This window comes from Trachurus trachurus (genome assembly GCF_905171665.1).
Source record: "Trachurus trachurus genome assembly, chromosome: 18".
Classification (NCBI taxonomy): domain Eukaryota; kingdom Metazoa; phylum Chordata; class Actinopteri; order Carangiformes; family Carangidae; genus Trachurus; species Trachurus trachurus.
In genome coordinates, this window is record NC_139909.1 from 9,487,593 (window position 1) to 9,511,166 (window position 23,574).

Here is a 23,574-nt window from a genome sequence, read left to right on the forward strand (position 1 = left end):
GTATTTATTTTTTGAAATGTTGGATTGAATCCCTTGTGCCCTGACATTCACTGTTGAAATGCATCCAAGGAAAAGTTTTGTTTTGCGTCCATTTTAAGCTTCAACCGTCGTTACCAAACTCCCGCTAATCCTCTAATTCTTCACAGAAGTCACCGAACACCGCAAACTTCCTTGGAAAGCTGAAAACCGATCACACTGGATGAGCTCCGTGAACCATGAAATTCAAAACTCTGGGAAATACCGCGTTAAATTGTGTAATAGTCCACGAGCCCAACCAACCAATGGGAGCCCGGCTGGTGGCGAACACGCCCTCGAAGGGGGTGGTGGTGGGTGGTGGGTGGTTGGGGTTGTTACAGGTTCAATTCTCTGTTTAGCTCAATGGACGGTGGTTTATAGGTTCCCACGGAGGGGCCACCCATGCTAGCAGCAGCAGCAGCAGCAGCACATCCACCATGTCCGGGGCAGGAATTAAAGGCGCGCATCAAAGTTATTTTAAGATTATTTATTTGCTAAACGGACGCCGAAGTGGTGGGCGACGCGGGGCAAAAGTTCAGACTCCGTAGGGGCCACAAATACTCTGAGCTGTGACAGTCGGGAGTGGAGGCTGCTTGAAATGAAAAAAACTGCTTTGTGTGCAATGCATGTCCGCCGGTTAAAGGGATAGTTCACCCAAAATTCAAATTTCATTCATTATCTACTCACCCTCATGTCAACTAAGAACTGTGAGAATTTTCAGAGTCCTCCATTCCTTCTCTGAGTTACGGGGGGGTCCGTGCAGCAGTATTTGTCCATATAATGGTTGTCAGTGGATACCAACTTTCTTCGTCCAGAAAGACACATCAAAAAACATCCAAATACCTCCATAGTGCTCGTCTGTAATGTCCCTCTTGTATTGAAGCCCCAACATGAGAAATTGTTCTGAAAAAAATTAAATAAGTCTATGTTTTAAGCTTGTTTGTAGCGGAAGCTCCCAGTGTCTCGGTTCACTGCTCTTCCTGTGTCGGCGGAACAAGTTCTCATGTCGGGGCTTCAATACAAGAGGGACATTACATACGAGCAGTATGGAGGTATTTGGATGATTTTTGGTGTGTCTTTTTGGACGAAGAAAGTTGGTATCCATTGACAACCATTATATGGACAAATACTGCTGTGCGGACCCCCCGTAACTCAGAGAAGCCACGGAGGACTCTGAAACTTCTCACAGCTCTTAGTCGACATGAGGGTGAGTAGATAATGAGTGAAATTTGAATTTTGGGTGAACTATCCCTTTAATAATTCTGACATCTGTGGGCGTAAAACATATCTGGCTATTTCAGAGAGAGAGGGACCTCTACATGCAAAAAAAAAAAAGAGGAGGAGGATGAGGAGGAGGAAGAGGGGGGGTCCTGTTACGAGCGGCGCATGCCTCCGATCGGCCCATAAATTCATGTCAGTCTGGAAATAGACCTGTAAATATAGACGGGCCCGGTCGGTGGCGGAGGTGGGAGCGCGAGGGAGGGAAAAGGGCAGCCTCGTAGCGTCTTCTTCGCTGTGCGCCCGATAACCCTGCCTCACACTCTGCCTCACCCTTTACCACCTCATATCCACTTGGCAGAGAGGCAGAGAAGAGGGGGAGGAGGAGGGAGAGAAAAGGGCAGGTTCCCACCGCTGTCACTTACACCCTTTAAAAAAAAAACCCTCCTGCCGTCTGTTTTAATGTTACAACTCCACTGCTTCCTCCCGTCCACACGAACACCTCTGAGTTTTAAAATACAGTTTTTTTTGCTGCATTTACACCCGACTTCCACACAACTCTTGAGGTTTCTCCTGAAACTGACGGTTGGGTCTCATCGGCCTTGAAGCACTTTGTAAACCCTATATACCCCTGGTCTGTCCAGACTTCAACTTACTTTTTGCACTTTTACAGTTTTTTGTATGTTGTCATTATTTTGAGGATTTATACCCTGTATCAGACGTATTTTCATTAAATTTCATTAAATTAACCATTCTGTTGTCCTCCTGGGTCAAGGAAGGAAGGAAGGAAGGACAAAGGGAAAGATGGGGGGAAAGAAGGAAGGGAAAAATTAAGGAAAGACAGAAGGAGGGAGGGAACAGATTGGGTGAATTGGGTCAACAAAGGAAGAAGTAAGGACGAAGGGAAAGAAGGAAGGGAGGGAGGGAGGGGAAAAGGATTGTGAAAAGAAGGAAGGGAAAAAGGAAATAAAGAAAGATGGAGGGAGGGAACAGATGCCTTCAAGGAAGAAAGAAGAAGGAAGGAAGGAAGGGAGGGAAAATGATTGTGGAAAGAAGGAAGGTAAAAATGAAGGAAAGAAAGATCGGGGGAGGGAACAGATCAGGTCAATTGGATCAAAAGAGGAAGGAAGAAGAGGTAAGGACGAAGGAAGGAAGGAAGGAAGGGAAAAATGATTGAGGAAAGAAGGAAGGGAGAAAGGAAGGAAAGAGGAACGATGGAGGAAGGGAACAGATTGGGTCAATTTGACCCAAAAGGACAACAGGAGGGTTCAATTACCCCAACTACGCCGACACTTTATGACTGTGCACTTTCTAATAAGGTGTACACTTGTAGTAAACTACCAGCAGCTCAATTTGTATATCATCTATTGTCTTGTTCTTCTCTGCCGTCTTGTTCTCGTTAGTGTTTTTACTTTCTGAAAGTTTCCTCTTCTTCAAAGCATCAACCTGCTAAAGGACAACAGATGGAAACCACCCTGGGGCAACAATCTGGCACATAGTTTCATTCAATGCGTAAATTGAACTGAATTTACAACCAGCAGTGAAAGTAACACGGATAACGAGTAAAATAAACTTTTCTGATCTTGTTGTCTTTGCAAGCAGCTGCTGGATGAACCCGGCTGAACCTGCCAGCGATTTCATTTCTCTCTTTGCAGATCCGAAAATTAAATAAGTCTATATTTTAAGCTTGTTTGTAGCGGAAGCTCCCAGTGTCTCAGTTCACTGCTCTTCCTGTGTCAGTGCAAATCTCGCGTGATTTGCACTGACCGGCGGAACAATTTCTCATGTCGGGGCTTCAATACAAGAGGGACATTACAGACGAGCACTATGGAGGTATTTGGATGGTTTTTGGTGTGTCTTTTTGGGCGACGAAAAGTGAGCCCCGTCCGCTACCATCATATGGACATGCAGTGCTGCACGGAGCCCCGCTGTAACTCAGAGAAGGCACAGAGGACTCCAGCCCTTAGTCGACATGAGGGTGAGTAGATAATGAGTGAAATTTGAATTTTGGGTGAACTATCCCTTTAAGACGCCATCGGTCCTGCATGCAAAACTAGAAAAATCGCATTTTCCGTCCAATGCATGCGTCCTCTGGATCGTTGCTCTGATTGGTTTGCAGTCTGTCCAGTTGCGGCACTTTGATCATACACCTACACCTTCACCAGACCCATGTCAGCTGTACCATTAAATTCTGCATTTTTAATTCTAGAAGATGATCTGCTTCCTGTTAACACCGACTTACACGTGTCCAGTGTCCGTGACGTGTGTTTTTAAGTGTTAAAATGCCGGAGCGGACGACGCTTGTTCACATCTTCCCTGTGTTTCTGAATATCTCCATGATTGATCAACCTACTGAATTACTTTCGCTACAAAATGCTGATCAACTTTCTCCAAACTGATGCCTTCTTCTCCTGACCGAACCTCCACAAAAAGCCACAAAATTATTGATTTGCACTGATTTGAAGCCGAGAAAAGCAGCAAATCTTCACTGGACTTAGACAGTTTGTGTCATTATGGCTTAAAAATTAATTACCATCAACTGCACACAACCTCGGACTCTCACATTCACACCTTTGGTTCATTCAGAGTTACAAATTAACCTCATATACACGGACTGAAACTGTACTCTACGCTGAAAGTCCTCTGGGTTTGAACCCTGAACCTTCTTTAAAATACAATGACGGTATCAAACATTTATGTCCGAGCGTTGTATTTACAATACGAGGAACCTGCTCCTCCTCCTCCTCCTCCTCCTCCATCATCTAGCGAGCGAGCGTTGGGAAAGTGTGAGGAGGAGCCGTCGCTCTGGCATCGACACAAGACGCTGCACACTAAACACAACACAGAGCAGACATCGGCGTGACTCACCGACGAGTCACTGTCTCTATGATAAGAAAAGCCTGCAGCAGCAGCAGCAGAGACGTTACACACTCACTCACACACACACAGTCCATAAATGTGCATCTACATCGAGACGTGGCGCCGCTCCAAACTGTTACTCACTCTCTCTCTCTCAGCTGGACTCTTTCAAAACAAACCAAAACAGAGAAATCCCCGAATTAAAGACGTCTCTTTTATTTTTTTTCTCTCTCTCTCTATCTCTCTCTTCTTCCTAAATCCGTCCGGTGAAACGGGAACGACCGCCTGTGGCTCAGCAAAAAAAAACACTGAAAAGATCTGATTTTATTATCGACCACAGCTTCATTATCGTCAGTTACAACAATCGATCTATAAATAACTTCTGAGTCATATTATAAAATCATTTTGAGAAGCAGAAAGGGCAGAAAGAGTTCAGAGTGTTTCCTGATAAACACGTCTTATCAAATGTAACCGACTCATTCTCCTTGTTGTGACACCGCAACACTACGGAGGCCAAGTGATGACCACATTTTTATTTTAAGGCTGATGACCATTGAGGGTTTGAAGTGAAAGCAGGAGAAACATAAAGATAGCTTCACAGTGACAAGCCTTAAAGGGATAGTTCAACATTTTGGCAAATTGGCCCATTGCCATAATCCCTATAGTCATAGCAGTAGGTTCGTTACCTTTAATTGTCGGTGCAAGCTGTTTTTAGAACGGCGGAGCAGAGCCGCTAGCTGCTCAGAGCTACGCTACGGAGGCTCATGGGATTTCTTGGTTTTCCTCATCAAACTCATCAAATACACAATCCAACAACTCCAAAACGCTCTGGTGGACAAGTTGTGACCTGCACATTCACCACGCTATGAGATAATAACAGTTTTTCGGCAAGCAGTCTCTGCATTTACCTCTAAAACAACTCCGTATTTGGTGTTAATCAGTGTAAAAGGGGCTTTATTGTTTCCGCTTATAAATGTGGTGAAATTCCTTTAATTTTTCTCTCATAAAAGTAATTTAGTAATATTCATAGGTCAACATGGACGTGAACAGGCAGAAATAATGAAATAAATCATATCTACAACCCTGGTAAATGCTGATTATTGACAGGCTGAACTGTCAATATGATGGATACAAAATTTATCTGCAGCATTTTTGATAAATAACTCAATATTTTAGCAAATCTTTTACACAGTAACCTAAATATTTGCTGCTTTTCTTTGCCAAACATGACAGTAAATCTTTATCTTTATGTTTTGAACAGCTGGTTCAACAACACGGGGAATCTTAAGTTTACAACTCGTGTCTATTAAACTGCTAATAAAAGTGTTTTTAAAGTCGGAGAACAGACAGTTAACTTCAACATAGAGATGAGTACTTTATCGTTTTTACATAGTTTTATCGTCTTGTTTCTCCACTTTCAACAGGTGAGGTTACGTCTCAGTGTTGTTAACTCTTCTAAAATTTAATATCTCGCGCCACGTTTCATCTCTTGAGTTTTTTTTTCCCCCTGACAGCTGGACGGAGACGGAGGAGCGCGGCCCGTCTCCTCCTGCAGGTCAAGGATCCAGGTGTGCTGCTTCTATCGGCTCGACACCGCAGCTGAGAGGAAGTCGCATTCCTGAGTGATGATGATGCGTTTCCTCTCGGCCCCGCTGTGTTGCCTTGACATGCCGCCGCCGCCGCAATTACAGAGCCACATCAAAGGGCTGCCTGCCTGCCATGACTCAGTGCGTACACACACACACACACACACACACACACACACTCACACAAGCACACACACACGCCTACACACCTACTAGATGCTGAGCGAAGACTGTAAACACAGTAGAGTAAAGGTACGGCTTAACATTACTGAACGTTACCTTGAACTGCATGAACCAACACACACACACATACAAATATATAAAAACACACACAAATGCACACACAAATGCTTAATGAACCTGCTGGCAGCGGCTGAAAACAAAAGTACACACACACAGACAGACAGACGGACAAACACGCACAATAGGACGTGCTTGAGCGCTTTGAGTGTCAGTTGATCTCCTGTGCTCGCAGGCACAGATTCAGCAGTGTAGATTTAACACACACACACACACACACACACACACACACACACACACACACACACACACACACAAGCTCTTTCATCTCCGTTCAGCACCACGATAAACAAATGAGTCAGTCGGAGTCGGCGCTCGCAGAGAATCCTGACTCATGCTCGCACACACACACACACACACACACACACACACACACACACACACACACACACACACACACACACACACACACACACACACACGGGCAGCGAGAGAGAGAGGAAGTGAGGGGACGAGCAGCGAGGAGCGAATCTAAGAGGGAACGAGTGGGTGAAAGAGAGAGGGAGAGGGGGAGATGATGAAAGAGGAAGTGGAGGACTGAGAACGGAGTCAAAACATCCTCCTGATCCTCGACCGTAGACCGAAGCTCAGCAGCAGCAGCAGCACCGCACGTCTTAATGTGCACACACACACACACACACACACACACAACACACTCATCATCTGTGTCATCCTGTGGTTCACATCCTAATTATCTCACTAGACTACAGACAACACACACACACACACACGAACACATCTGGTCTGCTTCTACATCTGTGTCCAAGTCTGAATGTTACAACAACAGGACGTGTCGATGGGTAAAAACCACATATTAAAGCGCGTTTAAGCGACAGTTTGCGTTGTTTATTACGCACAGCCGACCTAAACAATGACTTTTTCCAGTTATAGCATTATCTACCTCATCAAAACACCATTTTCCTTTGGTACTAAACCGCTTAGCAACCTATTCCTACGCCTATACAACGCACACAGCCGCACAAACAGCAAAACTTCACTTTATTTTACACATTATTTGAAGAATTTAAATAAAAGCTGCACATTAAAACACAATTTAATCAAAAAATCTCAAAGTAACTGAGGTAAGTGTCCCAAAAATCACAGGAGCTGCAATTTCACTTCCTTGAATAACAGGTAGCTGAAATAAAATGTGTCTCAACATTGTTTTGCTTTGTCAGCAACTGATCGAGTGTTCCGTTGCCACGGAGACGCCCTCGACAACATTCTAAAAGATGACATCATCAGTTTTGTGTTTATATTAACAGATAAATAGCTGTATAAAGCTAAAATAATGATCTTATTACTCAATAAGTTGATGCATAGGGGGGAAAAAAAACTATTTGTAACCGTTTAGTAGTTGATAATTTGCCAAGTAAAAATCAAAGCTCTCAATTATGAAGAGTCGATATGTTTCTCAAGACTCTTATTTTGAAAAACTTTGTGTGTTTTGACAGTTGGCCAAAACAAATGAGCAAGTTTTAAGACTTAACTTTTGAAAAATCATTTCATCATCATCTTAGATATTAAAAACAAGATAAGAAAAACAACTAAAAAAGTGCAGGGAGCAGGGAGAGAAGACGACCAACACCTCAGACTGCTGCTGATTCAACTTGAGTGGAAACTATTGAACTCAGGGTTTTAGTTTGACAAATAAAGTTTCCCTTGAAGCGTTTGAGATCCTAATGATTTTCTTTTTTTTATTTTTAAATGTCGACTCCCAATTTCTTTCTTTTTTATTTTTGTTTCCGACCGATGCAGCACAAGTTCAGGCAGCGTCTTCTGTAAATCACAACTACAAAGCAGCTGCAGAAGTGAGTGTGTGTGTGTGTGTGTGTGAGTACAGGTATAACAGGTATATTTTAACCTCTGGAGCATCAGATACAAATTATTGTAAACAGGAAGAATTTAATTTGCTTGTTTACCTAAAAAAAACCATTAACTACTTGTCATATATGATGATAAATTCCATATTTTCAGATCAAAACTGGTTAGAAAAGTCGCCTCGGGCTGAAGGAAACTGCATTTTTGGATGTGTTATAGTCTAAAGAATTAACTGAGAAAACCATGTGTGACAGCTCTACAAACTACAACCTCAAAAAAAAAAGAAAAAGAAAAAAAGACCAAACACAAACACTACTGCTGGCTCCAGCAGTGTGAGGCGTCTCGTGTGTTTTGCCATCATAGTAGCTGCTGCTGCTCCTGCTGGCGCTGGATTCTTCCATGTTTGGTATAAATATTCTTTTTTTTTTTTTCAAAAAGGTGTATAAAAAGTGTCTCAAGTGACAGGCTCGCAGCAGAATAAAAAAAAAGAAAGAAAGCAAGAAAAAAGAGATGTTTAAACACACAAACACCCACACATTAGCACACACACACACAAACACACAGCCTACAGTACATGCTGACACAAAGAAAACAGGCGGCACATGCTCAGACAGGCTCAGAGAGACACCAGCAGCTACAAAGACAGGAAGCCAGGGCCCTCTCTTTGGGTGATTCAGTCCACACTTGACCTCAGATAAACCTCCGTTCATTCACGAAAGCTAATCGTCTACCAGTCGGCTGGCACACACACAACCACACACAACCACACAACACAACACACTCAGACCTCAAAATGAACCACATATTGGTGCCACTTCCTGTAAGCATGCAGTGTAGAGGAGACTTCAGCTCCCTGGACAGATAGATGCCTTCAACAAAAAAAAAAAAAAAAAAAAAAAAGACAACGGCTGGCTTGCTCGACGCGCCTGAACGCAGCCTTGTCAGGGAGATCACAGGCTCGATTCCAAAATAGATTCAACTAGAGGAGGGTGCAAATTGATATAATGTGGCTAATAATAGCTCGCAGCACTTGGGTGAGAGGAGAGGAGAGAAGAGGAGGGGTGTGTGTGTGGTTTTTTTGGATTTCAATGAGGAAAAAAAACACTTTGAAAAGCCCGTTCCCATCACACAAAACAAGGAAATCATTTTGCCAAACTCAAGACTCCAGATTTAACCTAAATGTGGACATGTTGCCCCGAAAATATGTGACAGTGCAAGTAAGTTTTTCATCTACCTGTGCATGTGCAACCAGTAAAATTTGCTGTTTTTTGTTTGTTTTGGTGAAACCTAGAAGGGACGACTCAAAGAACATGGAATCTGTCGTTACAGGTATCAGGCCACTGTGTTTGAGGATCATGAATGAAAAGGAAATGTGAATGCAAGTCGTTTAACAGTGTGCACCCCTAAAGTTTCTGCATGTGCTCCTAAAGTTTTAAGTTGGGGGACACTGTGCTCCTATTTAAAAAAAAGTTAGACTAAGTCTGGAGCCCTGACTTGCAAAGCAAATATTCACTTTCCTTTTTCATTCATGATCCTCACACACATTGTGGCCTGACACCTGTAATGACAGATTCAAGGTTTTTGAGTTGTCTTTTCCATAGTTTCACTAGTTCGCAAGATTCGCAAGAAAATGAAAAACTTACTTGCACCGTCTCAAATTTTAGGGGCAAAATGTCCACATTTAGGGGCAGACTGGAGCCCTGATGTGCAACCAGTAAATTTGCTGTTTGTGTTTTGTTTTGTTTAGTTTTGTAACACTGACGAAACGTGGAAGGGACAACTCAAAAACTCTGTAACCTGTCATTACAGGTGTCAGGTCAATGTGTGTGAGGATCATGAATGAAAAGAAAAGTGAATATTTGCTTTGCAAGTCAGGGCTCCAGACTAACTCTAACTTTTTTTTAAATAGGTGCACAGTGTCCCCCAACTTAAAACTTTAAGAGCACATGCAGAAACTTTAAGGAAGCACACTGTAAACCAACTTGCAAGGCGAATATTCACATTTCCTTTTCATTCCTGATCCTCAAACACATTGGCCTGACACCTGTAATGACAGATTCAAAGTTTTTGAGTCGTCCCTTCCACGTTTCACAAGTGTAAAAAAAAAAAAAAAACAGCAAACTTCCTGATTGCACATGCGCAAGTAGATGAAAAATGTATTTGCACGTCTCAAATTTAACGTCTCAAACCCTAAAAGAGACGGTGTAAGTACATTTTTCATCTACTTGCGCATCTGCAACCAGGAAGTTTGCTGTTTTTTTTGCTGCTGTTTTTTTACACTAGTGAAATGTGGAAGAGGCGACTCAAAGAATCTGTAACCTGTCATTACAGGTGTCAGGTCAATGTGTTTGAGGATCATGAATGAAAAGGAAATGTGAATATTCGCCTTGCAGGTCGGTTTACAGTGTGCACCCCTAAAGTTTCTGCATGTGCTCCTAAAGTTTTAAGTTGTGGGACACTGTGCACCTATTTAAAAAAAAGTTAGAGTTAGTCTGGAGCCGTGACTTACAAAACAAATATTCACCTTTCCTTTTCATTCATGATCCTCACACACATTGATCTGACACCTTTAATGATAGATTCAAGGTTTTTGGGTCGCCCCTTCCATGTTTCACCAGTGTATGATAAAAAAGCAAAATTTAATGGTTGCTTACTTGCACCGTCTCAAATTTTAGGGGCAAAATGTCCACATTTAGGGGCATCCTGCAACCAGTAAATTTTCTGGTTTTTTGTTTGTTTTGGTGAAACGTGGAAGGGACGACTCAAAGAACGTGGAATCTGTCATTACAGGTGTCAGACCACAATGTGTTTGAGGATCATGAATGAAAAGGAAATGTGAATATTCGCCTTGCAGGTCGGTTTACAGTGTGCACCCCTAAAGTTTCTCCTTGTGCTCCTAAAGTGTTAAGTTGGAGGAAACTGAGCTGTTAGTAAAAAGAAAAGTTAGTCTGGATCCCTGCAAACACGATTATGAAGAACTCACACTCACCCTTATTTGTTGCGGTGACTCCATCAGATTTGGTGAAGTCGATACTGGCGTAGGCGCCGTTCTCCGGCAGAGGCACCGTCCCCACTGCTGCTGCCGCCGCCGCCGCCGAGCTCACGTTGCTGCTACCGGCTCCCGACGTCACGGCGGCTCCCATGTTGCTCCCGTCGTCCCGCAGCTCCAAGGCAATGTAGTTCAGGCCGTTCTGGTAGCCCACAGACATGTTTCTGCACATTCGACTGGCACCTGCTCCCGTGGAGGTCCCGGCGCCGGCGGCGTTGGTGTTGGCGGCGCCCATCTCCATGGCTCGTGTCGGAGCGTGGTGAGCCGGCGAGTCCCCGAGACCCTCCACGGACATCCACACGCTGTCGAAGGACGCCGAGCTGGCCCATCTGGAAGCCTGACCCTCCGTTAGGTAAGATCCGTTGGGGGCTGCGGTGCTCGCCAGCGTGGCGGCGTGGGGGGCTGCGGACGAGGAGGAGCCACCGCCGCCGCCGAGACCTCCTCCAGACGGGGTCGAATTGGTGGAGGAGGTGGAGGAGAACGTCTCCGAGCTGTGTCTCCTCCTGCCCTGGGGGTCGGCTCGGACCACCTTGGGCTCCAGCAGCTGCTGCGTCAGCGTCGTTGGCGGCAGTGGCGGCGGCGCCCGACCGCCCGGGCTCGACGGGGGGAGGGGCGGCGGGGAGATGGACGAGGGGGAGGCGGCGGCGTGGCCGTAGTGCCCCTCTATCACACAGAGGTGCTGCAGCATCGCCGTGGGGCTCGTTTGCGTCCGCTCGCCTCTGCTGAGGTTGAACGTCATGTCCGTGTAGTCGTCCCCGCCCATCGACCTCCAGTGACCCCCGGCGGCGGCAGCGGCGGCGGGGGAAGCCAGCGCCGCGGCGTTACTCGCCAGCGGTCGGATGTAGCTGGGCGGGTTCCACGGGGCGACGAGGCTCGGCCGCGGCGACGACGCCGACGACTGGTGGTTCTTACCCAGACATCCGGCGCCGTCCCGCTGATCAACCGCCGCCACCTCCACGCTCATGTAGTCCTGGTGCGTTTGCGGCTGCGGCGAGGAGTGGCGGGGATCGCCGGACGCCATGGAAGCCGTTTCGTCTTGAGCAGAGTGCGGGTAGGCGGGGGGCTGCTGTTGGTGGGGGTAGTGATCGCCAAACTCGATGTTGATGTACTCGCCGGGGCTGGACGGCCCCTCCCGCTCCGACGGGCCCCCGGCGGCGATAGAAGTCGAGGTGCCCGCGGACGCCGTGGTGGGCTCGCTTACCCGCAGCGGGCCGTGGAAACTCCTCCGACCGAGCGGGAGGCGGTTCGGCCTCACGATGCGCCGGTCGGCCATCGCCGCCGCGGTCGTGTGGTGAGCTCCGTAAGGCGGGGGTGGGTGAGAGGGGGTGGAGGAGGCGGCGCTACTTCCTGCCCCGACCCTCCTCTCCGGCGTCGACATGACGGACGAATACACCGGCTTGGCAGGAGAACTCATGGGAACGTACTCGCCGTACTCCTTCTCGTCCCGCTCTCTGGTCGGGGCTTTGTAGGAGCGAGGGAGCGAGAAATACGGGCTGTAAGACTTTGGCGTGCTCTCGGGTGTCCCCGGTGTGTAATACCCACCGCCGCCGCCGCTCCCTTCGTTTGACAGCTTGCGCCCGCCGCCACCACCACCGCCGCCGCTGTACGACATGTCCATATACTCCCCGTTCTCCGGTCTCTCTGCTATACTGTCGCTCCCGCTGGCGCCGGCCAAACTGGAGCTGCTGTGCGGGCTGAGGGACGCCTGCACAGGGGAGGGGGAGGTACCGCCGCCGCCGCCCGGGAGCATCATCATGTAACCGTGGGAGTCTGTGGAGGACTGCGACTGGAGGTGGGGGTGCGCCGAGCGGGCGGACAACGCCGGGCTGTGGAACTGCGGCGAGTGGGAGACGTGATGCTGCGAGTAGGGGCTGGGTTGCATAGGCATGTAGTCGGGGGGCGTGTCCCGCGGCGACGCAGCCACGCCGCACATCATGGGCATGTAGCCGCTGTCTTCCTTGGCGGAGAGGGAGGAGGAGGAGAGGGGGGAGGGGCGCTCGCCGCCGGCCTCGGTCCGGGACAGCGTGGAGGGACGGCTCTGCTGGCTGTGCTCGGAGCAGGAGCTGTAGTCGGAGCGGAGCGAGGAGGAGGAGGAGGACGGACCGCCGCGGAGCAGCCCGCTCCCGAACGGCAACGCCATGTCCGACCCCTCCTCCAACGAGAAGTTGGTTTGCGTCATCTTCTGGTACACCGCCACTCCGGAGCCGCCGGTCGCCCCACCGCCGGGTCTGGTGAACGAGTGCGTCCTCCTCCGCAACGACGACGAAGAAAAGCGCTCGTCTTCCGTCGTCGACGTGCTCTCGTCCCGTGGCGTGTCACCGCCGCTGTTGTTTCCCGATCCGCCGGTGCCGAACACCTCGCGGTTCCAGCCCATCGCCATGTAGTCGTTGAGGCAGTTCTCCTCTCGGATCGGCGGCGTGTTGCCCAGCGAGTCCGGCGTGTTGCTGCGCACCCGGAAGTACCGGAAGTCGCCGGGGCTGGAGCCGTACTCGTCGGAGGAGTTGAAGCCGCCGTCGGACGGCGAGCCGCAGATGGAGGCGCTCGACGGGCGGGTGAGGGTGTCGGAGACCGAGCCGTGGCCGCTGCTGGAGGAGACGCTCACCGGGCTCGTGGTCGAGGGGAAGTGGGAGACGGGGAGCGAGGCGGAGCGGGCGTGGTAGGTGGACGCCGACCCCGGGATGGCTCTGACGTAGCGGCCGCCACCGCCCGTGCTCGTGCCGGCGTTCCCTGTAGCGACACCACCGCTTCCGCCGCTGCTGATGATGCTGCCGCTACCGACTCCGCCCCCGTCCGGGCGACCGTGATGCGCCCGCGCCGAGTTGAGGTGGACCAGACTTCCTGTGGCGGAGCGGAACGGCCGGTTCATCGTCCCCTCGCCCTCGCTGGACGTCCTGAAGCGGTAGCCGCTCGCCCCGGAGCTCTTGCTCGACGGCGGCGTCCCCACCACCGACTCCGTCCTGGACCGCCGCTGCAGCCCGGTCTGGCTCGGAGGCAGGTTGCCAAGGTGACGCCGCGTGGTGATGAAGGGCATCGGGTTCGAGCCCGACGACTGGCTCTTGCTCCTCGGGCGAAACTCGGCGAAGGCCTTCAGCGCCTTCATGGTCTCCAGGATGGTTTCGTGCATGTTCTGCGCCACAACGGAGTCGTCGACCTGCATCCAGATCTCGCCGGGCCCGATGGAGGACGACCGGCCGACCTCGATGAAGAAGAAGCTCTCCGAGTGTCCGCATCGCCGGATGTTCATCAGCTGGAGGTTCACGCAGGGCGTTTCAGAGTTCAGCTTTACGAGGTGTATGGTTTTGGTGGAGAGGCAGAGCCGGTAGACGCCCGTGAGGTTTTTAGTTTGACCCAGTCCTTTCGGTTTCACGTTCACCTGCCAGACCTCCTTGAACACGGTGCCGGGGGTAACCGTGCCGTACCCATCGTCCAGGTCATCTGAATCCAAGTGCCCTTTTTTGCCCTCGCTCATCAGCTCGCTGACAGCCACGTACCAGTCCTCTTGCTCCTGCTCGTTTTCAGCCACGATGGCAAAGTACTCGTCCTTGGTATAAAGAGCAATGAGGTGTTTGTTTTTGGAATCCGCCCTTTTGTTCACCGTGAAGCACTGGTAGAGGTAAATAACCCTTTTCGGGGGAGAAGGGGCCACGGCTACGGCGGCCGAGGAGGAGGATGAGGAGGCAGCAGCAGCAGCGGCGGCAGCAGCAGCAGCAGCAGCGGATCTCAGGCTGTTTCTGAATTTCTTCTCGCTGTCGTAGTACTCCAGGCGGCTCGGCCCCAGGTGGCTGGCAGCACGCAGCACGAAAAACCTCTTGTGTCCGTGTTTCTGCTTTCTCAAATAGCCACATTTGCGAATATCATCCACAACGTCCGAGGTATTGGCGGCGACGACGTTCACAGCCGCGTATACATGGCTGCTGCTGCTGCTGCTGCTGGCGACGGCAGCCGAGGAGGAGGAGGAGGAGGCAGAGGAGTCCTCGGCCGTGTGACTGTGACTGTGTACCTGGCTGAGAGACGACGAGGAGGAGGAGGAGGCTTTCCTACCCGGAGACTCTGCGATGTTTTCCCCGGAAAGCTGCTGTTGCTGCTGCTGCGGAGCGAGCTGGTAGTGATGCTGCTGCTGCTGCTGTTGTTGTTGATCCTTTGGCGGGTGATGGTAGCTGAGGTGGTGGTGGTGGTGATGGTGGAGGTGGTTAGAGGGCGGTAAATGTTGATGGAAACGAGAGGAGCCGCTTCCTACTCCTCCTCCTCCTCCTGTTCCTCCTGCTGCTGCTCCACCGCCGATATTAATTAACGGGGAAGGGGTTTCCCCGACCGAGCCGCCGCCACCACCGTCCCCGTTAGCGGTGCTGCTGGCGGCGGCCGCGGCAGCAGCAGCAGCAGCAGACTCAACCATCAACATCGCTGCCTTACCTTCCTGGTAATTCGTGAAATTTGCCATCAGAGAAGAGAAGAGAGAGAGTAGCTACAATCAAAGGTCACTTTACTAGCGAGCTAATCCGAGCGGACCAGCCGGGCTAGACCCCATCATCATCCTTGTGTTTTTGTTTTTTTTTTCCTGAAGAAGCTCCGTCAGTTAGTCCGGCGGCGGCGGCAGCAGCAGCGAAGCTAGGCCAGCTAACGGTTGACTCGCACGGCTCAGATTTGCAATCCTTCCTCCACTGGACCGGCTTTGTTATTCCGCCTCCCCCCCGCTTAAAAAAAAAAGCAAAAAGCAAAAAAAAAAAAAAAGCAAAAAAAAAACGAGCCCCCCTTCTGCTTCTTTTTTGTGCCGTTTCAGCGTAATTATTCCAGTGCGGGCTTGCTTCCTTTCTTCTTTCTTTTCTTTTCCCCTCCTCTCTCCTTCACGAAATGAAGCCTACCGTGTGCAACATGACCACGCTCGGCCGTGTTTTCTATAATCGGGAGGATCCGGCGGCGGCTAGCTCGGTTAGCAATCCGCTGCTACTCGCTTCTCCGCCTGTACACATCTCTACGGGCCAGAGCACAAACAACACATGACCCTCTGCGTCACCGGCCGAAGGGGAGGGACCGAGGGCCGAACGCGGCCTCTGATTGGCTCGTCATGTTTGAGTGGCAGCCGCCGTCAGGGCGTCCGGACCAATGGGAGCGCGGGGATGATTAGTGCTTTTTTGCGTCAATAGCCCTGTGAGCCAATCGCGCTGCAAGAAGTGTTTTATTTTTTAATTTTTTTTTTTACTGAAGTTAAAAATAGGCGGGGGGGCTTATCTGGAGTCTGTTGTCAGGGGGCTCACGGCGGCTGTTCAGACGGAGAAAACTGTTCCCAGACCTGTAGACAAAAGTCAAAGAGCCGCCCAGAGTCTTCTCCCTGTCGCTGTGGGGCAGACACAATCCATGGGTCAAGTTTTACATTATGTATTTTTTTATTTCTTTCTTTATTTTTTATGTTAGACCTCATTAATAAACCCTATTCAAACATTAAAGCATTTTTTTTACAGGGCTCACTACCTTGGGATCATTTTTTTACCCTCAAAATGACTCTTTGTTTTTCTTTCTCTCCCTTTTTTTTAAGAGAATGGAGCAACCAATAGCCTAATAACTTGAAACATAACAAATGACTTCTGAAATTGAGTTATCAAAACAGTAATTTTAATTTCATTTTGCTACTTTTAAAAGGAGTAGCCTAATCAGTTTAAATATTAAACATTTAATATTACAATTTATTTACCTATTAATTGTTTAAATTGTTGTTTTTTTTTTTTAATTGTGATGAGGGTTGAAGAGGTGTCTGGCACACTGCTTTTCATTGCATTGAGCGTACACAAGTACCTTTATGACAATAATATCAACTAAACTAAAATACTTTTCCAGAGTACTTTGCCCAACACTGCTTCCTTGTTTTTGAACATGCATAATTAAAATAATATGTTTGAGAATAAATCTTTGTTGTTTTATGTGTAATTTTAAGACTAGTAGTACCTACTACATTTAGTGATTTGTATAATCTCCCTGGACTTTAGGAACCTTTTAGTTTCAGAAAAGAAAGTTTCAGGAATTAAAAGTCCCAGGAACTTTTTGTGGAAAAGCATTTATCCAAGTACAAATATATACATATAAATGTTTTTTTGTTTTTGTTTTTATTTTATTTTATTTCCATTAAAAGCTGCTTCTACACTAATTCATTATGAAAAAATATACAGTATGATATTGACCATAACACAGGCTTTTTTGAGACACATATAAAAAGGAGATGCTGAATAATTTAGGGCAAACAACAACAACAACGACAACAAAAAAGACAGAAAAAATAAATATAGCCTATTAAAACTGAATGCAGTTTACAGTATATCAACATACACTATGAAATGTTGAGTAGTAAAGGTTCCACAAGTAGAGAAAAAAGTGCTTTCTTTGCCTCTCACCTCGTCCACCAGATACTAGATCCTGTGTTCTTCTCCGATGATTTAACAAATCATCTCCATCTGCAGATGAAAACTGAGGATCCAAACTTTAAGTGATGCTGCGGGAGCTCTCTCTCTCTCTCTCTCAGTCTCTCTCTCAGTCTCTGGACCTCTTGCCTGCAGGGCCTGAGGTTTACTAAAACACATTGCTGCTCCAGTCATGTGAGAACCCACTGGTGAGTTTGGGCACCGGCCAACTACAGTGTCAGCAAGGGTCAAGCCAGCTGGGGTGACCTCACACAGCCTACATCCTCCGGCCTAAAGCTTTTGGCACAGGTGGTGGATTCAGATTGTTTCATCTGCCATCCACCACACCACACCCCCCCTCTAATCTCTGAGAGTGATATTAAGTTTTTTTTTTTTTTTAAATGTTTTGTTTTGTTACATGTGGCACTAAACTCTTATTATAAAAGTATGCAGCGCTGCATGGTTCAAGCCCTGGCACTGATTTCCACAGGAACCTGGCTGGAGTAATTGAGGAGGACTCCCCCCTGTTTGCTCTGGGGAGGTATCTGTGATCTTCCACTCCGCGGAGAATGCAACGCTTGGCTTTCCGAGCCTCTACTACAGTTTGCATGCAACAATTTGCTGGAGCCCTTTTATCCCAAACACCTTTCAGTATCATGAGCGGGATCATGTGTAGTGCAGCTGGCCCCAGTGGGACTCGTAGCCTTACATCTCTGGCAGAGTTGTAGCCGTGGAGCTATGCACGACCACCACCTGTCTGTGTCTGCATGTGAATCTGTCACTGTAAATAAGAAAGACCTAAAGAGTCATCTACTGTCCATGTACATAAATGCTGCGTATAATTAGAACAACTTAATTTTTGTACATTTTTGAAAGACGTTATCCAAGACTTGTGTAGGCTAAGCTAGGTTAACATCAAGTTCTTTGGTCTGGAAAACACATATCTGACTAACGTAAGTCCTATTGTATAGATACAACCAGAGCGATAGATATAACATAAGACTATAGCCTCGTCTTTTATAGCCTACATGTAGAAACAAATTTTAAATATGCTGATTTAACAAGCCAGTCAACTTTAGCCTGGCTCCAGACCGCCAAATTGCTGCTACATGCTAACTTTGAAGTGGTTAGTTATTTTGCCAGCTAACAGCTATTTCTGCTGGTGGGAAATAGATCACACAATCAAAGCTTTGCCCTTCTTCTCTATTACAATTCAGATGGATAATATCACACTCCACAATTAATCCACAATATTTCTATTTTAACTTTGAAGGCAGCTCAGATAGCTAGCTTGTAGCTACCCACAACTTAACAACAACAAAAAACCTACACAGACAAAATGCTAGCTGCTAGAAGAAAAGAGTCTATGTCAACTGAGAGTAAATGTTTATGGGCTGAAAATGTTTCAAACCACCGAACAAACAAACAAACAAACAAACAAACAAACAAACAAAACTCTGCATTGACAAAAGCCAGGCGAGATATGATGAAGCTACATTAGCTTACAAGCTCAAACTGATATTTACACGTTCAAACCCCAGGTTACTCTCAAACGAACAGGTGATTAGCTTTTTATTCTGAAAAGTTAAATAAGACAAACCGTATTTGGAGTAGGTTGAAGCCAGCAAGCCAGCTAGCAAAAAGTTGGGGAGCATATCTATATGCTCCCTAACTTTTTGCTAGCTGGCTTGCTGGAAATGAGCGGTCGGACTGAGCTGTCGAAATGGCTCAGTGAGAAATGAGCCGTCGGACTTTTGGGCAGTCGGACTGATGTGATTGACGTCAGCTTTTCAAAGGAAGCCCGGTTCTGCTAACCTCCTTCTGACATGAGACCACAGGCCCATGAAAAGACCTCCAACCTTTCATCTGGATAAGTTCAACCCAGGTGGCCTTTAACCTTTTACCCTATTCCTCTATCTCTTTTTTAAAGGAGGCGTGTTTCAGATTCTGCAGAAATCTAATAACTTACCACTGAAATTCTTCAGAATATCAAATTCTGTTGATCTTCCTCAACCACCAGTGCAACGCTCCTTAGCTTGGGGTCAAAATCTGAAAATTGTTTTGCGACACATGCATTTCTGCTGAGTAGTTTTCCAGATAATAGACGGTTACTCGGCTTCTTAGTAAAACAAGCTGCTTTCTGGTGATTTCATGAGAATTTTGATGCAGCCACATGCATGTGTATGTGTGCGTATGTTTAACCGTGCATCGGTCCCAGAAACTCGTAGCCACTGTGTATGCTTAATGATGCAAATTCTTGCCTGTGTTTTCACATGGGGTCATTCATTTGGTTGATGTGCATCGGTGCTTTGGGCTATGATTGACGTCAGCTGTCTGCAGACACTGCAAAGGAGGCAAACGGATTCTTCCATTGAAGAATGATGTAGCCTATAGGCTACATCAGTCCGACTGCCCAAAAGTCCGACGGCTCAATTTCTCCGACTACCCATTCTACAGTGTTAAGGTTAGGTTTAGGGTAAGGTTAAGGGTTAGGGCTACTTAAGTCGGAGAAATGGGAGGTCGGACTAATGGATGCAAAAATAAAGAAATGTATGGTCGGAGAAATGGGTAGTCGGACAGACGTCATGCGCCCCAAAAAGTTACAGCTCACTACCGTTACTAAACATATCCTTGGCTTATTTATCTTCTGCAGACATATGGAAATGAAAATGATATAATATAAAATATATGTAAAAAATAACATAAAATTGATGGTGGAGTCGAAGTTGTAAAGTTATGTGGATTTAGCAAAGACTCCTCCTGTAGTAGGCTACTTAACACAAAAGCTCAAAACAGTGTGTAGCTAACCACTTAACCTCTTGTATCAGCTTGTTTCTCTTTCCCTTTCTTTCACCTCTTAAGCCTCTTGTTACGTAAAGACGCAACAGCACTGGGACAGCCAGAATACCACGGCTCCAGTCTCATTTACAGTAAAGGCCGGCTACCAGTCGAGCCGACAAGCAACCCAACCCTTCCCTGGGGAAGTATCAGCTGCTTTTCAAAGGAAGCCCGGTTCTGCTAACCTCCCTCTGACATGAGACCACAGGCCCATGAAAAGACCTCCAACCTTTCATGTGGCTAACTCTGCTTCAGCTCAACTCAACTCAGGTGGCCTTTAACCTTTTACCCTGTTCCTCTATCTCTTTTTTTAAAGGAGGCGTGTTTTGGATTCTGCAGAAATCTAATAACTTACCACTGAAATTCTTCAGAATATCATATTCTGTTGATCTTCCTAAACCACCAACGCAACACAATTAGCTTGGGGTCAAAATCTGAAAATTGTTCTGCGACACATGCATTTCTGCTGAGTAGTTTTCCAGATAATAGGTGTGGTTACTCGGCTTCTTAGTAAAACAAGCTGCTTTCTGGTGATTTCATGAGAATTTTGATGCAGCCTGAGCCACATGCATGTATGTGTGTGTGTGTTAAAGCATGTTTGTGTGTGTGCATCGGTCCCAGAAACTCGTAGCCACTGTGTATGCTTAATGATGCAAATTCTTGCCTGTGTTTTCACATGGGGTCATTCATTTGGTTGATGTGCATCGGTGCTTTGGACAATGATTGACGTCAGCTGTCTGCAGACACTGCAAAGGAGGCAAACGGATTCTTCCATTCACAAACATAACGCATAACTCCAAATGAATTAAGGTTTCAGTAGCTATAAGAAGATGAGAAAGAGAACATGCTGCTTTCTTTGGCGTAAATTGATCAAATGAAACAGGAAATGGTTCACTAGCACCTTCTCAGTTTATCCTAATGGAAGACAACACAAGTCCAAACCAAGGCCAGAATCTAGAAATTAAAATGTTACTTAAATTTCAAGTACAAGAACTTTTCCATAAGTTTCTATTCACCACCTTATCAGCTGTTAAGGTCGGCCAGTGTTATTAGTCAAAGGTTCGATATTCCAGTTTTTTTATATGTTATTAATTCCTGTGTTCACATAAGAAATCAAGGCCCAGGAAGTATTCCAGCATAAAAGATGTATCAGGAAATATATTCGGGATGGGCTGTTAATCAGTGGCCATATTAACCTGTGAGGTTACAGTATCTATAACAGTAAATGATGATTCAGTTTTCACAATAACAACCGAATAATATTTACCATTTGTAACTATTCTATTATTGATGCTTGTTTTGTTAATCTGTCATCTGCCCCATGTTTCTACCATCTTTTTCAATCAACTTCCACTCTCTTTCCATCGACCTCCTCCTATTTCTCCTTATCGACCATCACCGTTGAACAGCGCTCTCTGCTGGTCTGGATTCAGCGTTACAGTAAAAACCTCTGCCGCTATTGTACTTGCAACAAAGGAGCAGAGCCAACAAAGCTGAAACACACACACAGGAAACACAAAGGAAAGCATGCTTCCCTTTGTTACTCACTCAGTCTGTTATTTCAGAACAAGCACAGTTGCGACACTGCTGCTTCTGCTGCTGCTGCTGCTGTTGTTGACATTGCAATTTAAACAGACACAGACAGTGTATTTAAACAACTGAAGACAAATTATTAAAATTAAGAAGGCTTCAGTTGCTGCACTGTTTCTGTCATCACCAACATTAAAACAAATATAATTTACAGTCTGACTCTGACCTCTGCACTGTGGGTGGTACTGACTGTATATAGAGTTCTTTATATACAGTCCAGAGTTCACATTTCTGCCTGTTTCATCACAAGCACTTTAGTGAAAAGTGGAAATAAACATAAACTAAGAAAATTTGAACCTTTCATCTTCTTTGGGATTTTGTTGATGAGAAATGTTATGCATAACATTGTGGGGGAAAATATACTGATGTGGTTATAACACAGTTGAATTTTAGACTAAACTAAAAAGTTGGGTGTGCATACTGCTTTTTAAATGTAGGTAAAGCTTGGATTATGATTTCATTAATTATATTTATAGACTTTTTAAAAAAAAAACTTACTTTACTTACTTTTTGGTCCCTGCCCTTGCAAATCAATTCATCAAAAGCAAATCAACTATACAGATGTTGGGAACACGACTACTAACGTGCCTGGATACCTGTGTGTGTGTGTGGGCATCTGTACAGAAAGAGTGAGGTGAACTGACTGCCCTCAGTTTGTGGATACACACACACTACACACACACACATACACACACACACACACACACACACACACACACACACACACACACACACACACACACACACACACACACACACACACACACTGAGTGAGGATCATTGAGGATTATCCCGCAGATCCTCCATGATGCCATCTGTAGCTTCAACAAATTGAGTTTCTCCCGTGGACACTAGAGGGCGCTGTGGGCCGTGTTTTCAAATCAGCTGCAGGATGAAGCGTCAAACTAAAGTCTTTGCAATGATTTCCAGAGTTTTTTTTTAAATGTTCAGGAGACAGAAATAACACACTCTACATACTCCGCTACTGATGACAAAAATCTGATTATTCCTCATCCATGTTCAGGTTAAATAAACAATAAACTCACTAAACTGAACTGCCTGACTGACTCTACGTTGAATAAACCTCAGAAGTGACCAACACAATCAAACATGTCCACATACAGATTTATAGCGGCTCCTTACAAGATGTCTATGCAAAAATAACACCGGCATTTGACCAGTTCGCTCTCACTACACTGCAAAAACTCAAAATCTTACCAACAATATTTGTCTTATTTCTAGTCAAAATGTCATTTCTAGTCAAAACAAATCTCATTATACTTAAAATAAGACTCATCATATAAAAAGTAGCTTGTTTTTAAGACACTTTTTTACTTCTTTCAAGCATATTTTTACTTGAAATAAGTAGAAAAATCTGATAGTGGAGCAAGTTTTTCTTTCTTATTACAAGCACAAACAACTTGCTTTCACTGGCAGATTTTTCTACTTATTTCAAGTGAAAATTTGTTTGAAAGAAGTTAAAATTATCTAAAAAACAAGTTAATTTTAAGGTGATGAGTCTTATTTTAAGTGGAAAGAGATTCGTTTGACTAGAAATTAGACAAATATTCTTGGAAAGATTTTGAGTTTTTGCAGTGTACAACACTACATCCAGCTTCACATCTAAGAAGAATTGACAGGTTTTAGATGACTACTTGACTTTCTGAAAGACTTATTACAGCATGAAAAACTGATTGATCCAGATGAACAGATGTGAACCACAGCAGGCCGAATAGACGGAACTAAAAAAAACTAAAGAACATCTGTAATCTTGAGTAGGCTGTTTGTGATGACACAATGAAAAGACAGACAGATATAGAGTTTCCCCGACACAACACAACACAACACAAACATACAGACAGAATGGAGAAGGAAGTGAAGACGGCCATCTTTCCTCTTTTCCCTCCACCTC

The 23,574-nt window shown here is 46.2% G+C and overlaps 1 protein-coding gene across 1 annotated transcript in view; it reads right to left on the minus strand.

Moving 5' to 3' along the window:
* irs4b (insulin receptor substrate 4b) overlaps window positions 1–15,828 on the minus strand; it is a 29,853-nt gene extending 14,025 nt beyond the window's left edge. Inside the window, exon 1 of the mRNA XM_083993331.1 lies at window positions 10,789–15,828. Within this exon, the coding sequence (XP_083849457.1) occupies window positions 10,789–15,286 (4,498 nt within the window). The 5' untranslated portion in view covers window positions 15,287–15,828. The remainder of the gene's footprint in view (window positions 1–10,788) is intronic.
* Between the last annotated feature and the right edge of the window lie 7,746 nt (window positions 15,829–23,574).